General features: G+C 35.9%; 1 protein-coding gene across 1 annotated transcript in view; it reads right to left on the bottom strand.

Moving 5' to 3' along the window:
- wge (BAH domain and coiled-coil containing protein winged eye) overlaps nucleotides 1–17,785 on the bottom strand; it is a 118,862-nt gene that overhangs the window by 84,277 nt on the left and 16,800 nt on the right. The window contains exons 3-4 of the mRNA XM_017909045.1: nucleotides 9,180–9,455; nucleotides 2,485–2,850 (exon numbers count right to left, since the gene is read on the bottom strand). Of these exons, the coding sequence (XP_017764534.1) occupies nucleotides 2,485–2,850; nucleotides 9,180–9,455 (642 nt within the window). The remainder of the gene's footprint in view (nucleotides 1–2,484; nucleotides 2,851–9,179; nucleotides 9,456–17,785) is intronic.

Raw genomic sequence — 17,785 nt, 5'->3', positions numbered from 1 at the left:
AATGACTGGTTTCTTCTGGCTTGCTATTTTTACAGTTACTGACAACGTGCAGCTAATTGTTGTCCATTTTATGTTAGTTTTTAATGATATAGAAATGTGTATGACTATAAACAGCTAAAGAATTACATAATTATTCTCTATGTACACGTTATGAGATAGTGGTACTAGTATCAAAACAGAGAAGGTAGCAAAGATACATATCATTAATTTGAATAAAGTGGGTTGCATAGAAAACTATAAATTAGTCTCTAGATCTACTTTGATTTAATGTATTTAATTTGCTATGACAGAACTGTAGAAGAATAAAATAAAATCCATACCAATACAAATACAACTACCAAATCAGACAAAATGACTGGTGTTGTCAATTTTATGTTAGTTTTTAATGATATAGAAATGTGTATGACTATATATAGCTAAAGAATTACATAATTATTATCTGGGTACACGTTATGGGATAGCGGTGCTAGTATCAAAACAGAGAAGGTAGCAAAGATACATATCATTAATTTGAATGAAGTGGGTTGCATAGAAAACTATAAATTAGTCTCTAGATCTACTTTGATTTAATGTATTTAATTTGCTATGTCAGACTGTAGAAGAATAAAATAAAATCCATACCAATACAAATGTCTGTTTATTACATAGAATGAAAGATACACCTAGTTTCAATCAGATGACAGGTAAACTATACACAGGAGCCTAGATCTGCCTCTCTGCTCTATAGAAAAGAACACGTAGCTACGGGCCTACTTCTACCAGCTAGCACCGCTTCAATTAGGTAACAAATGAACTATATTCGGAACCACGGAAAGTCACGTCCAAAAATACATAAAAGCCTATTGCAATAAAAGGTCTATCTCTGAAGTCATATCTACTTTCATCGGTAGATATCTCAGAGATAGGTGCATCCCCTGACCACCTAGGTGTACGTAGCTCATACGCCTTAATGCGTCGGTTTGACCAAGACACGCAAACCGTACGGACAGAACCGGCCTTAAATTTGGCAACCAACAGCGTGTCGTGATTTATGTTAATCTTTGTTCGCGGTCAGAGCAGTTTCGATAGAGCTACACTGTGGCCAATCCGCGCAAGGATTAATTGGACGTCGGCCTAGAATCGGAGAGTCTGGCGCGTCTCTGAACGTGTTGGAATCTTCGTCGTAAAATATCGAGAATCGCATCGAAATACTATCGATTCACTTGGGAATTAGAACCTTGTACCTGGGAAGGAAATCCAGGACTCCCTAGAACAAATATCGAACAGTATAGATGGTGTAATGAGCAAAATGAAGATTTTTATAAGTTTCCATGAGTAGAGGAACTTAAGAAAATCTACGGTCTTTGACTGACAATGAGAGATATTTAAGGTGCCTTTGTTGAAATAATTTCGAAGTCTCGAAGAAGGCTAATTAAACATTTATTGGTGCAGTGGTATTATATTAATATGCTACTAATATAATACAGATATTATAATAACATACTACTAATTAGAAATTATGATTTCTTCGGAAAAATTAGAGTACTCTTATCGAAAATATGTTTAATTTATTTTTGCGAAATGAATAGGACAAGTCCACCAAGTATCATAGCATTTCGAAACCAGCGTTGGTTTATTGGAAAATATGAAAAATCTTAGGTCTTGAATGGCCTTTGTTCAAATAATTTTGAAATCTCGAAGAAGGCTAACTAAACAATGATTTATTCGATAGAATTCGAGTACTCTTATCGAAGTAATACAGATATGTTTAATTTATTTTTGCGAAATGAAGAGGACAAGTCCACGAACATGGATTTCGAAACCAACCTTTCGATAACTATTAGAAAATATGAAAAATAGTATAAAAATCGCGTTTACAGGAACCGTAGAATGCCCAAGGAATCTAATCGTCCATTTTAAAAAGCTAACAGCTGACCTAAAAACAGAACCTGGCTGCCAGCGACGCAAGCCCATCCCAAATTCGCTCCTGCCGTCTGAAACGTCGCCACGAAAACCGCAGAGCCGCCTAGCGCGCGTAAATCAAGAACCCTATCCAGAGTGGTCGTTGCCCAAGAACTACACGTATCATCGAAAAACAATTCTTGCACAATTTCCAAAGGCTCGCGTCCATCGATCGGCGGTCGAGCTAACCCAGAAACCAACGATCTCGTGTTTCGCAACTAGCGAACTGTCCAACACTGAACGACACGACAGGTAAAAAGGCGAAAAAATAGAGCGAAAGAAAAAGAGAAAAAAGCAACGTAGCACAGCAAACAGGTCCCGTTCCACGAGATCCTTCGTCCAACCGATCCACTTTCGAATATCGCAAAGACGAGAGTCCAGCCGGGACCATTGGTCGGAGAGGAAGGTTCGGGGCCCGATCATAAAGCTGGTCTTAGATCGTTAAAAGCCGCATCACGGCTTAGAACCGGACAGCGGTGCAGATAAGCAGAAGAGAATGGGAATAAATAAGAGAAAAGGTAGATCTGCTAGGTCCACACGTACCGTTGCTGTTTCTGCAAACACAGGGCTGCCTGGTCGATTTGTTCTCCAGTTTCACCGGCTGACCTTGACTCGGTAGGAAGGCCTCCCGTTTCTTGCCGGTGGCCTGGACGACCTGGTTGCCGGCCTGGCCTCCCTGCACCACCATCGTGCTCGTGGTGGAGCTCGTAGGGCACGAGCTGCCGTTCACGGTGACCGAGCATCCGGTAGTCGAACCTGTCGGCGACTGATACTCCTGGAGCAACACTCCTGTCGTCGGTACCACGCTGCCTGTCGAATTCGGCGACGAGAAGCTGTTGATCGTCAGCGTGGGCGCGTTCCCGGTCACCAGGGATAGTTGCGGGGAAAAGGTGTTCTGGTGCAGGCCTCCTGTACATAGCAAACATAATCACGTTACCATCAATGTATATTTTGAGCATTGACGATTATATTCAGATAGAATCGTGTTTGGTTCGTTGCAAAATGATCTAAGTGTGCTACTGGATTTGGATTCGAGTAATCAGTGAGTGTGCAGGTTAGTTAGGATGTTTCGAGAGCAGTTTTTAGCCTAAGTGTTATCGTCGTGGGTAGATCAACGTGTCTCACTGCCGTTTGTGTTGTTGGAATCAATTATTTTAAACATTGGATTTGGACTGAAGCAATCTTACAGTGGATGGGCAAAATTTGGTGGCGTGGGATATGTCAACACATGTCACTGACAATCATATAGATAGGGTATGATTAGGAAGGAATCCTGATTTATTTTAGCTACTGTTATTTGGATGCGTTATTGAATTTGGATTGAACCAATTTTGCAGTGGACGTACGAGATGTCTGAAGAGCAGTTTTGAGGTTAAGTTTCGGTTAAAACAAAGGCGTATTAGTGGTCTCCAATGTTTTCTGTGCTCAGTGTTAAGTTAGGAAGTGCTTAACAAGTGTGTAGGAAGTGTCCGATTTGGGAGTCAGTTTTAAATGCAAGTTTTGGTGAAGTGGAATAAATCACTGACAATTATATAGATGGAGTATGATTAGGATGGAATCCTGGTTTATTTTAGAGCGATTTGAATGAGTTATTGAACTTAGATTGAACTGATTTTGCAATATACATGCGAGATATCTGAAGAGCAGTTCTGAGAGTAAATTTTAGCTAAAACAAGGTTGTATCGGTGGTCTCCAGTGTTCACTGTGCTCAGTGTTAAGTTAGGAAATGTTTAACAAGTGTGTAGGAAGTGTCCGATTTGGGAGTCAGTTTTAAATGCAAGTTTTGGTAGCGTGGGATAAATCAACACGTGTTACTGACAATTATATAGATGGAGTATGATTAGGATGGAATCCTGGTTTATTTTAGGTACTGTAATTTGGATGCGTTATTGAATTTGGATTGAACCAATTTTGCAATGGACGTGTGAGATGTCTGAACAGCAGTTTTGAGGTTAAGTTTTAGCTGAAATAAGGTTGTATCGATGGTCTCCAGTGTCTTCTGTGCTCGGTGTTAAGTTAGGAAGTGTTTAACAAGTGTGTAGGAAGTGTCCGGATCATTCTAGATATGAGATTACTTGAACTAACGTATTTAGCGTTTGTGAGGTAAGGAAGCCTTATTTCGACCAAAAGATTTGTGGCTTTTGGCTAACAATAATAGATTAAATCATAGGTTTATGCCTCGTGTATGCAGTAAATTTCAGTTCTCGAAATAAAATGCAATAAGCGAAACAGTAATGACACATACGATATGTTAATCGTTACGGCAGAATGACGCAAAACTAAAAACCAATGATTCATTCTATTATTATAACCAAGCAGTGCCTCTCGAATATTTCAAGGTACACCCTGTTCTGTTTGAGATTAATAAATGAGCCAGTAACTGAAAATACATCGACCTGTTCAAATTACACGTATCTCTCTCAATTATTGCTGTTTACCTATCATTTCTTCATTTGAAAATTCATGTTCTCATTCTCACGATAAATATCATTAATAATCGCTAGGGTGATTAAATATTATTTCTGCTAAAAGCGCAATTACGTGGCAGGAAATGAAATCTGAATGAATAAACGAATCTTAAATTATCCTCGTAATAATTAACGTTTGGAGCATTCGTAATACGAAAAGAAAGCAAACCATGGAAGGGATGCGAGATGATCGATTCGAATAACATTAATTAAACTACTGACCACGTAATATCTGGCTAATTATTAATACAATAATGCGGTGAACGCGAATCCATAACCACAACTGCGGTGAGCTCCAAATTTCTAATCAACAGACCAATTTTGTACGTTAATGTTTCCATGACAAATGTTCCTACATGGCGTAATAAAATCGTGTAACTACCTTTCGATTCATACACGTTATTTGCATACTTGAGGACCGCACATAAACATTCGTATTCAAGCAAGTTTGTGTATTTTAGCTGTAATCTGTAATGATCGTGCCGTTATCATTGATTAAATATCGGTATAATTAGAAAATAATTCAACGAGGTATACAATACCTACGTTACATTTATTGGAGATATGGGTCGTGGTGGCGCTAGTGAGTTAGGTGCAAGATCGTCATAAGCAACAAAGGATGAAACAACGTCATACTGAATCTTTCTATTTTTTAATTAGTCGTACTTTTTGCTAATATTATACATTACATAAGCAATATTTTCATGATTCACCGATATTACATATCTATAATAAATGTTATATACATCGTTGAATTATTTTTCTAATTTTACCCACATAATTTAGCAGTCCTTTCTTGCTATATGCATCATTATCGTTCCCAAGATTTCAATTTATCAGTAATTAATATATTAACGCAGACGTTCGAATATTTTCAAGTATTTAATACACATTTCACGCCGGATCAGAGACTTCGAAAGGCAACTCGAGACGATCTATTGTATAATACGGAACAATTTCAATTACACTCACGAGCACATACCAATTTGAACACGATTCTATTCCTCTTTTCCTGCGACCATCTTATTTTCCGACACTGTAAGCTGCTTAACCAGCGAATCCACGTCGAAGTTCGAGAGCGACTCGTCGGCATGGATACAGTCTTAAAAGTACCCGTGGAGAACGTTGAATAACCCTATGTCAACTTGAGCGTTGATCGAAGATTATTCCAGCATTCGCGTCGAATTAGTCGGCAATCGAGCGCCGATTAAACTCTTTTCGAACTTGTTGAATGCGTAACTTCTCGTCCGGTCGTTTATTACGCTGACACGATCGATAAAGTTAAACGAGAAAAGTTTCGCGACTTCTACGATATCTCGGGATCATATTTAGGCGAAACGAGTTTCTCCGTTTGCCAGTGATGGCTTTGATCTTCCGTTTATGAATCTACAGTCCCTTTATTGTCTCTGTTCGCGACGATCGTGGTCCTTTTCACGTCGAATTCGATGGATTCGAGTGAATCTTGAGGGAAACGAAGTGAAAATTGATTACGCGTGTATTATAGGCAGCAGAATGTCAAGTGAGGACAGAGGGAATGTTAAGAACTTTTAATTAAAATTTAGAAATGGGTATTTAAAGTCTGTGATTTGAGTGATGCGTGTTTCGAGCATGTGTTGATTGTAGAAAGAAGGTTGAGAACCGCTAACTTAGGATGTCAACCCTGATGCATTTATTATACTGTGTGTTTGTATTTGTTTGAATAACACGAAGAGCAGAAATATAAAATTTTAAAAATATTGTGAATTGTAGAATATTACAAAAATTTAAATATATGAAGAGTTTATGGAATTAAAATAATAATGGAATATTATCGACTCTTTAAATAATAAATGAAATATAGAATTCATAATAATCTTCATTCCATATCATATACACTAGAGAGCAGTAGGGTTAACAAGAAATTCTATATGACAAAATTACCTCGTGTTATTATAGAATTTTATTTACCAATTATTGTTGTATAAATAATAAAAAAATTATTAAAAAATATTTTTCCTCATTTTAATTTTTCGATGCATTTATTTATATCGTATCAAGTGTTTCTCTGTAGTTACTGGGGATGATTATTATAGAGAAGAGTAACTTGCAAAGGATGTATGATGTTTTATAAAAATGTAGAATATAGTTTACAGATGTTTGAATTACCTACGTAGGTTTTATCCAATTTATGTTTATGACATTCGAAGTACTTGGAACACTTGAGGATGATGTGTTGGATTGTTACTAGGCAGTTACTTAGATATCAAGTGGGTTTGAGCTAGTTTGAGTTGGGTTTGTGTGTATGTTCTCGAGTCTGTTTAGCACTTGTTCTTTTCGAATATTGTTTCAATCTTGACCTTCTGAATAGATCTGAAGTGGCATCAACCACTTACATAGGGTATTAGCAAGGGATTTATACGAAATATAGCTTGTCTTGCAATCTTATATGCTTGGAATAATTTAATAATTATTATACAGGTTTCCTATAAATTCTGTTTAATACGATTACAGAAATTTCTTTACCATTACTTCCTTTTCTTAGGGTAACAGTACACCAAAATTAGGTTTTCAAAATTACTGAAATTCCTCTACCATTACTTCTTTTTCTTGGGATAACAATACACCAAAATTAGGTTTCCAAAATTACTGAAATTCCTCTAGCATTACTTCCTTTTCTTAAGGAAGCAATACACCAAAATTAGGTTTCCAAAATTACTAATTTCCTCTACTATTACTTCCTCTTCTTAGGGAAGCAATACAGCAAAATTAGGTTTTCAATTTAATTAGTAATACAGTTGAAGTTTCCAGATTGAAATGAAATGAATAATGCATTTATCTTAACCACTGCGGTGTTTAAAAATCGAACACACGTTGATGAAAATTACTTTTATTTATTAGCATTTTTTAAAGGATATTTATCAATAAGGTATTAACGCGAATTCCTCCTCATGCCCATCGAATTTTATCGATTTCCTGCTCGCCACGCTTTTTGAACGCTGTATTAAGAGATTAATGACCCTAAAATTTGGAGAGAAAATGTATTCCGGAAAGAGAATTACTAACCGGCATGTTCATCCTTTCATATTTTTTCATACATTTTTAACAGTAACGATGATAAACGATGATAAAGTGGTCGAGATAAATAAAGTACCCAGTATATTACCTACCCCTAACAACCTTCAATTTTAAAAACGTGGAATTAAGATTAAAATCAAATTGCATCACGAGTTCATTTATGTTTGTCACAGCTGGACTAAGAGTAACTTGCATAACGAGTGTGATCTCGATATATTTTAAAGGTTAACGAGTTGAAAACACTTAAGATTTTAATTAGATATGTAAAATAATACAAGACTTTATGCAGCGTAATTCACATATTGAACAAAGTAGCTGTGCACGCAATCTAATAATTTCCCGGGAGCGATCGGTATTTTTAATAAATTATTGTAATTATTATTATCAATAGAAAGACTTCTAAAAGCGTAAGTAGACCAGATATTAATTCACCTTGATCCAACGTTACAATTAAAATCAAAATAAATGAAGCACAAAATTTTTCTTTGCTCCACAAAAAAGAAATAAAAGATTCAATTTAATAAATAAATTAATTTACACCTAACTTAACATAAATAAGAAATATCTCTTTAATAATCTCAACATGAATTCAGGATCAATCGACTTCTCATTTCAAACCCAGTACTCTTGCTACATCACTCGAACAAAAAAGGAAGAAACCTATACTAGTACAACACATACACACCTGTCACTATTTTTACACGACAGATGCACGGTAAAAAGAAACTGAGAAAAATATCGCGAAACGACTCATTTCCAACCAAATGTAAAACCCGTGTTAAATCGCGCAATAGAGAAAGCAATTCAAAAAACAGAAAACTTCGTAAAAACCATTTTTAAACGTTTATCGATTTCCTAGATTCGAAGGTTAATATACAAATATGAGAAAAATTATATAACTTATATAATTATATAACTATTATATGTGCCGTTCACTGCACAAATTGATTAACTCCATAAAACAAAAAGTAGTATGAAATAATGTATATTGTTTTTTAAAATTCCCTTTATAATTTAAATCGAAATAAATATCGTAGAATGCATAAATACAAATGTAACTTTCATCTAACGGTATACAAAATTTATAAGAAAAAATAGCCAAAAGGTAATCGTTAGTAATGTTACCATTTTTATGTCACTGGAAGAGTTAATCGATTTGACGAGTGAAAAAGAAATAAATTTAAATTTTACTAAATTTTACTTAAATTCTGATAAGACGGCACTAAAAAATTCACCGTTGTCATTCACGGCTTGCTGATGCATTTGAGTAGCATTATTGCAACGATTTGCATTAGAGTACGGAGTTAATCAAAGTGACCTCTGAAATAAATTATTTATTATTCAGTGGCCAATAAATTTTTGTCGTTTAACGGTGTTAATCTTAATTATCAGGGAAAGTTATTATAAATATAAAAAGTTATGTCTATACCAAGTGCTTTGACACTTAAATTTAAAATTTTTCGAAAACTGGAGTTAATCCATTTGTGCAGTGAACAGCTCACGTACCAATGAAACGTATTTTAAAAATCGCATCATACGAACTGAGAATCGTGGAAAATTAAAAATCGTGGTGTACTACTATGACAAATATAAAGGTACGTATGTATGCACCGATATAACGCGAACCTAATTCATCAATCGAACCTCTGCTCGGGCCGAAATTCCAGAAGGAAAGAAACACCGGTTCCCTACGTTTTAATCAGACAAAACACTCACCATGATGAAGATGATGAAGACCAGTCAGGTTGAGGGTGTGTTGAGTGTGCTGGGTGTGCTGTGTGTGTTGCGCGTGGTGCAGGCTGCCCACGTTCACACCGACACCTTGGAGGCTGAGCGCCTGTTGACCAGGAGGAGCCAAACTAGCCAAATTCTTGGCCAGCAGTTCGAGCTGCGTCACGGGAACGGGACTGTAGGGTGAGCCAGGGGGTGGCGTGGGAGCACCCCAGGTGTAGCCACCCACCCCGACCCCGACGGCCGCGGAAAACACGCTCTCTGAAACTACAGAATCCGACGATTAATCGATCTGCTCCTCCTCCTATGGCAACCTAATCGGAACGGGCGGCTTTCACAGTCACAATGGCCACTTTGATCCGAGTCAATTATTCGCCCGATACGATTGTACGTGGAATATGCACGAATTGCCGGGTGCTTCTCTTTTTGCCAGTGATAGAGCATTTCTGTCTATTTTCGTGCCTCGTGTATCCAAGTGACTATCGTGGGGACAGTGATTGTCGAAAAAGAAACACAGATTTGGAAAATATTTTTTTTTTATAGAAATCTTCTTTTTGCAGTAATTTTCACGGGATAATTACTCGTCTCGATAACACAGACAAACTGATTTTCAAATGTAATGTACATCTAAATCCTACAAAATGTACCAAATGCTCACGTGACAAATTGTACATCTGCATACTCACTAACAAAAGAAGCAAAAAGAAATCTTTTATAGAAATATCGAGATTCTTTGGGATACTTCGCAGGAGAGTTTTACATTTTTTAAGGGGGAATTGGAAATTTTTCTTTTTTAAATAAAATAATCTAGGGGGGTTGAAAAATTGGACAAAGGTATCGCAATATCCTGGGAATGTGAACATTAATTTTTTAAACACTGAATTTAAGGAGTTAATATACTACCCCTGGCAAAGTATTGTAGATCAAACTCGATAATACTTATTCTTTCATTATTCTTTCGTGAATAACAAAAAATAAATGATTGAATTAATTTTTCTTTTTATTATTTAAAGGAATTAAGCAACCAATTTAGCAAGTATAATGGTAATCATATTAAAGAAAATATTAGTTTTTGAAATGATGAGTGCTCATAATCTTTGCTCATACTCCTAAAACTGGAGAGCCAAGCAAACGTTCTTTCAAATTTAATACTCCACCTCATGTCTGTATTATATTTAAAAAAATTATAGTTATTTTAGACAATTTGGTATTATTCTGCTCGACCTAAAATCTTTTGCCAGAGGTAAAGAATTTTTCTTGATCGCTGCATCGCTTACTTTACATTTATAACGATAAATTAATAATTCCAATTAATATCGCCCTACAAAAATCATAAAGATATTTCATCTGTTCGAATTAACAAATTTCTATTTTATTCTACGTCTAAATTCTCAGTTATCTGATGTAACTACCGTATCCTAAGTCTTCTTACAGGATTCAAAGGTTGCGCACGAGATATTACCTCGCATTCCTGTATCTTTGCCCTGTCTGAATATGCAAACGCGAAAGTATACAATTGCGAAATTTAATGACGCTATAAAACATATATTAAAGCACCATTCCGCGGATAGATAAATGTCAATTGGATCTAGACAGAGGTAGCACGGCAAAAAATATAACTCCGTCTAACCATAAAATCTTGAATGACACGTGTAACGCTGGATTAAAGCAAAGCTACGAGGCATTTCACGCGGGATACGTGTTTGTGAATATTTCCATCACAAGTCTAAAGCATCGGGGCAAAATATGGATCTTAATTTTACAAATAATCGCAACAATGAAAAATCAATGCAAGATATTTCGAATGAGGTACTAAGACATCTGCATCGTGGATACGAATTTCGGTTGAAAATAAATTAATAATAATATCGCTATACCTATTCGAATTTTCAAAATGATATTACATGTGGAAGCAAATAGTGTTGTATTTAATCCTTTCGCTACTACGGGTGATTATAGTCACCGATCACGAGAAGCCATCTACACAATACTACAAAGAATTGCAAGCTCTATTGCGATGGTCAGTTTTTTTCTTCTTTCTTTTCTTCGAAAGATTTGCGTCAAAAGACCGAATGCTAAAGATTGCACTATAGTAATGTTACCATCTTTGACACGTTGCTTCATTCTACGACAGAGACTTCGAAGTTCGAGAAGTTCGAGAAATTGAGGATACTTTGGTAAAATTAGAAAAAGATCTTGAAATCTATACAAATCTTTCTTAACTCTTTGGGGCACGCTGAGATTAACCCCTTCCCGTATTTGGACGAGTGTGACTCGTGATGATGATTTTAGGTCAAACATGAATATCACGAGCCAGACACGTGAACAGAACATTTTTCCAAATATAGTTTTGAAACTGTCATCTATTATAAGATATAATATATTTATAATATTTATAAAAGGGAAAAACAATACTATCCCGTAAAACTGACTATATCAAACGTATTTACATTTTGGCTCGTATTGCGACTATTTTCGAGTTAATTAAAATTAGTTTCATCCGTTTACTGCGGATTGACGTCTACAGTTTGGGCTCAGATTTCGTCGAGCTAAATGGTGCGGGAAGGGGTTAAAAGTGTCCCACCCTTTTGATGCACTGTGATGCATTAAATACATTTTTAGTGCCACCTCGAAATATTGCAATAACTGCATGCACATAGACCTATATTTCGTCTGTATATTTACGTAAAACAGTTGGTAATACCTTCAACAAATGTTATAAATATATTCCCTTGTATTAGCAACATTCAATAATATTTTTTCCCTGGTTTTATGTGAAAAATCATAAAAGTAAGTTAATTTTTATAAAAATTAGTTCTACACCAATTCTGTTTCATTTAAAACGTAATAAAATTTCTATCCAACATGGGTCTATTTTATTATCCGAAATCCAGTGCCGCAAAGAGTTAACAGTAGATTATTGTCGTATTTTTATACATCTATGGTATCCTTCGATATTTTACAAATTCCGTATTTGCAACCAGACATCCCCAAAATTTTACCTACACATTCGTGTTTACCTAAATCGCGGTATTATTTTCGAAATTTCATTCTACCCCATATATCCGGTTGAATAAAAATTCTACATTCAATCCGTGAAACGTGCAGCTGCAAAACTAAATTTATGCAATCGAATCGGCGAACATTTAAATCTCGTTAAACCAACTTGGCATCCATACGATCCCGTGGCAAACACGGGCAATATCGCTCTTAAAATTCGGCGCATCTAACCGAATCGATGCAACCCACTTCTGAAATGACTAAATCCCAATCACGAACAGAAGCAGCGGAACGAAAATCATTAGCAGCTAGCCCTTAACCATTTGTGGTGGCAAGAAATTCTCACAGACGCGTGTGCCAGAACGATGCAGTGTTTCTGTAACAATTGCCTAACGACGTGTATACCACGTCGTTGGCGATTCTGTGACAAAAGCATTACGACGTGCGTGACACGTCTTTCCAGCGCAAGTGGTTAAACGAAATGAAAGTGCATTGAACCAGAGTCATCGTCTACAGCGCTATCCAAAGAGTGGGAATACGGCTACATCAAGAGAAGGAGCCAAGAAAGCCGAAAATGCGAAAAAATCGGACGCAACTCGGGGATCAGAAACGAGCCGCCAGCTGGACTTGGACTGAGGATCGTAAATCAGGCATCCTTCGCACCTCCACGCTATCCTACGTCCCTCCGCCATTCCTGTTTCACCTCTAAAGTGGTTGCATTTCCTGATTTCGCCAACGACCGGACCAGTCCAGACCAGGCGCGTCCACCGTCGTCTCTGTACGCGCGTATGAATATTAAAGTCGCCGTGTGACGCGTTGCCCGATGGGCTTATTGAAATTTATCGCATTAGTTCTTCGCCGCTTTCGATAAATATGCAATAAACGACCGGCCAGACGGATAAATGGAAAATCTATGCAAATTCATTTAAATCGGACGCGACACTCGGCCCGTGAGCTGAAGAGAAACAGGCAGAGCCAGAGGAGCCGGGGCCGAGGGAGAGGGTGAAAAGCGGGTAGTCGAAGGGAAGCGGCCGCCGATTTGCTTTTTATCCCCCAGTGTCGAGCAGTCTTTTTGCCCGGGGACGATAGAGAGACACTTCGGGACAAATCGTCTCGATTCCGGGATTCGGAGGCTGTTTTGTTCGGGCCCGATGGAATCGTCTGACGATCTTCTGGCTACCGGAATCGGCCAACGAGGAATCTTCGGTCTCGGGTGATCGAGTGGCTTCCCGACCAGGGGTTACCGCTCTTTTCAGGATTTTCCAGAAACCTTTACGCGGGTAATGAAAGTTGCCATCGGAGGATGGAGATATTCCGTCGAAATTGCGTTATGAGGCGAGGAGTGGCTGCGAGATGAACTGCAAGTGCGAACAAACGAAGTTTCGAGAAGAAGTATGATATTTTCTGATTGTGGAATAAACGTCACTTATCGAGAATATGTAACGAAATTTCTTTATTACAGGGATTATATCTATTTATACGACTTTGCGATGTTTGCTTGAACATTTTGAAACTTTGTTGGTTAATAACAAAATGATTCCTAGAATGGTTTATTACCGAAATGCATTATTACTTAGAAGTTGACAAGGGTTGTTCCTAATATGGATATTTCATGTGATGTCATAAATTCACTAAATGAAATTTTGCAAGACTACATTCTCTTATACGATGTTTTGAGTTCAATGATGAATTTGGTTAGCTTCTGTTAGTTAATAACAAAATTATTCTTAGGATGATTTACTACCGAAATACATTGTTACTTAGAAATTGACGAGGGTTGTTCCTGATATGGGTATTTCATGTGATATCATAAATTCACTAAATAAAATTTTGGAAGGCTAAGTTCTCTTATGCGATATTTTGAGTTCAATGATGAATTTGGTTAGGTTCTGTTAGTTAATAACAAAATGATTATTAGGATGGTTTGCTACTGAAATGCGTTGTTACTTAAAAATTGACAAAGATTGTTCCTGATATGGATATTTCATGTGATGTAATAAATTCATTAAATAAAATTTTGGAAGACTATGTTCTCTTATGCGATATTTTGAGTTCAATGATGGATTTGCTTAGGTTCTGTTGGTTAATAACGAAATGATTCCTAGGTTGATTTACTACTGAAATGCGTTGTTACTTAAAAATTGACAAGGATTGTTCCTGATATGGATATTTCATGTGATGTCATAAATTTGCTATATGAAATTTGGAAAGACTGTCTTCTTATGCGATATTTTGAGTTCAGTGATGGATTTGCTTACGTTCTGTTGGTTAATAACAAAATGATTTGTAAGATGATTTACCACTGAATTGCATTGTTACTTAAAAATTGACGAGCGTTGTTTTTGATATGGATATATCAAGTGATGTCATAAATTCACTCAATAAAATTTTGGAAGACTCGATATTTTGAGTTGAATGATGAATTTGATTAAGTCCAGCAGTCAATCCATTTTTCCGTAAAAAAATCATATGTGCGACAAATCAGAAACACTACTACAAAGAGAAAATGAACTATAGGATACTTACAGTCTACAATTGATTGAATAAGAAACAACAATCTACAACGTGCTTGACATGAGTTAGATAAATTACCCCTTACCCTCTCCTAAGACAAAATAATTAATAAGGAAGAATAATTAATTGGAGTTTAAATCTTGCACGAGTTAATTTAAATATCCTAAAGTAATTAATAGCAATAAACGGTATTAAACAACGTTTAAGAAAATTAATCGATACTTTCATTCGAATAATAAAATCCTTCATATTTTATGACACAAAGAATTTACGTACCAAACTCCAATTACAATAATTCCAGCAAGTATAAAACTCGACTTAAATATTACGGCCACAAATACTACTATTATATTTCGCATCCAATATGCAAATATATCACATTTAATTCTTAGATATCGCCACTATAAATAACACCATAATATCCTCTAAATCAAAGTAATTTAAATTTCCTGAAATAAATTTTTTTAACTCGCGGAATAGCGCATTTCACCTATTTCACTGAAACGTATAAAATACCGATATTCGTACTCCCGGAACTAAAATTCGAAATTTATTTCGAATTTTTAACTCTGCTATGCCAACGAGCAAGTTGCTCAATTTCGTAAAACACACAGAGCAGTAAAAAACACCGAATATCCGAATAAATACTAAATATCCATTGTGCAATAATATTACAACGATGGTAAATTTGATATTTCATTAAACGAAAGTACCTGACGTGCTCTATTACGAATAATGACAATACATTTCCGCAAGATAATTTATTCCGTCGTAACGGTTGACAAGCAGGTATTTCACCCCAGCAATCGAGGGTGATGATACTTCTAAATATTGCACTCACCTGTTCGTTCTGCTGACGATCCGCAGCGTGAAAGAAAAAGGAAACGTGAGAATTATTAATGAACAAGTTTGCCGTAGGCTTACGTGTCAGAAATGGAAATCGAAACCTTTGATTATCCGCGTTTCGTTTGATCGGAGAAGAAGGCGATAATTTGCATCGACTACCCTTAAATTACAGTAATCGGGGCGAGTGACGTTTCGAATGACATTTCGAATGCGAAGATAATTGGAAGTCGTCCCTTGTTCCAGTTGATTTAAAATGTATAGAAAAATATTCCAGCAGTGGCGTAGCTAGAGCTTTCGCTGCCTGGGGCGGTCCGTTTACCACCCCTTGCGATAAACCGGAAATATTGCAAGCACTGAACGTGTCAGAAAATAAATTATTTTTTGCACGATTATTGTGCCCTAATCGTCGACGAATGAAAAATTGATAACAGTGATAATACTCGTGGCTAAAAAATAAGAATAATAATAACAACAATAATTAACCCTATGCACTCGACGAATTTAGGGCTAAAGAAGAGCAGGAGTTCGAAGATTTTCTGCTATATTTTTTAGAGCAGTAAATAAGAATTCGTATAATGATTAACACATAGAATTATTTTAATTCGATACTTCGCACACCGTTACATTATCTTAAATTTAACATATTAATGAATATTGATCTTTAAAATTTTATCGAATGGCAACTGGAAGGCGCCCCTCGAGTGCAAAGGGTTAAAAATTACCGAGTTAACGAAACTAAAAAAAATCGTCGAGAACTGAAATTATGTTTCCAACCCCAAAAATGTGCCATTCGTGGTAAACCACCCCTGTTTTGCAACCCTAAGCTACGCCACTGTATCACAGTCGTATTAATTCGTGGGAAAAAATGAAATACGCGTACTTTCGAAATTGCTACGTTGCGTGTCATTCAGATTTGAATCGTGAGCATTAACGAAAAGGGGAATGCGGCTAACGTAAGTTCCGGATAACTTATGGATCCAAATCGTGTAATTTCTACTCATTTCGCTGAAATAATTTCGCTGTACTCTCGTTTCCGCTTGTTCCATAAAATGAACGAGATACGATTCTTTAGCAATATCATGGCACTTAATTTATAGTGTACAAGCATTTAATGAACTGGACTTGGAATGCGATTACCACAAATGACCGTAAATTTCACGAAGTGGTTGCGGTATGAAAAATTCCTAGGATAATTATTCGCTAAATAAATCAATACTTCGAAAACATGTTCATTCGTTGGAAATAAGCTGTCATGGGACAGACTCCTTAATATCTACTGCCAGTCAAGTGATAGACAGTAACGAGATAATTCGAGAATATAACAATTCTAACTTCTACGATCTTCTTGATGAAACCTAATCGATCTGAATTCTTCCTATATGACATTAAATTTTTATTTAATCTTCCTACTTAAAATAATTTTCTATTTTATGTAATTCCCATAAAAATATTTTAAGCATCATATTTGTACTTCTAAAATTTTCTGTAAAAATTACAGTCAAATGCATTGAATTTCCATAAGAGAAAATAATCCTAATTAAATAATTCCCTATTTTATGTAATTCCTATAAAACTTTCTTAACAGTCATATTTACATTGCCAAAATTCTCTGTTAAAATTACAGTCAGGTGCATCGAATTTCCATAAAAGAAAATAATTCTAATTAAATAATTCCCTATTTTATGTAATTCCTATAAAAATTTCTTTACCATCATATTTATATTGCCAAAATTCTCTGTTAAAATTACAGTCAGATGAATCGAATTTCGATAAGAGAAAATAATCCTAATTAAATAATTCCCTATTTTATATAATTCCTATAAAAATTTCTTAACCGTTATATCTATACCTCCAAAATTTTCTGTTGAAATTACGGTCAGATGCTTCGATATTTCCATAGCAGATAATAAAAAAAAAATTCCATCCCATAATCGAACTCAATTCGAGCTGAACCTAAACCCAACCAACCCAAACAGTTCAGCGAGCCATACACAAATTTCCAACATTTCACAAGTCAAATATTGGTCGAAACGATATTTAAAAAATAAAAATGATTAAATACCGTAACACGAGCAGTAACTGCGTTCTACACACACAAGAATTATTTTCCCTATGTGCGATTGCTCAATTTTTGTAAACCGACTTCATCACTGTTAACCTTCGATTGGTTACGTGTCCTTCTATCACTAATACTTCATTTATATAATCACACTATTAATATCATATGTTAT

This window comes from Eufriesea mexicana, unplaced genomic scaffold (assembly GCF_001483705.2).
Source record: "Eufriesea mexicana isolate 0111107269 unplaced genomic scaffold, ASM148370v2 scaffold34, whole genome shotgun sequence".
NCBI lineage: Eukaryota > Metazoa > Arthropoda > Insecta > Hymenoptera > Apidae > Eufriesea > Eufriesea mexicana.
Note: the sequence above shows the minus strand (reverse complement) of the source record. Positions and strands in the feature narration are given on the sequence as shown.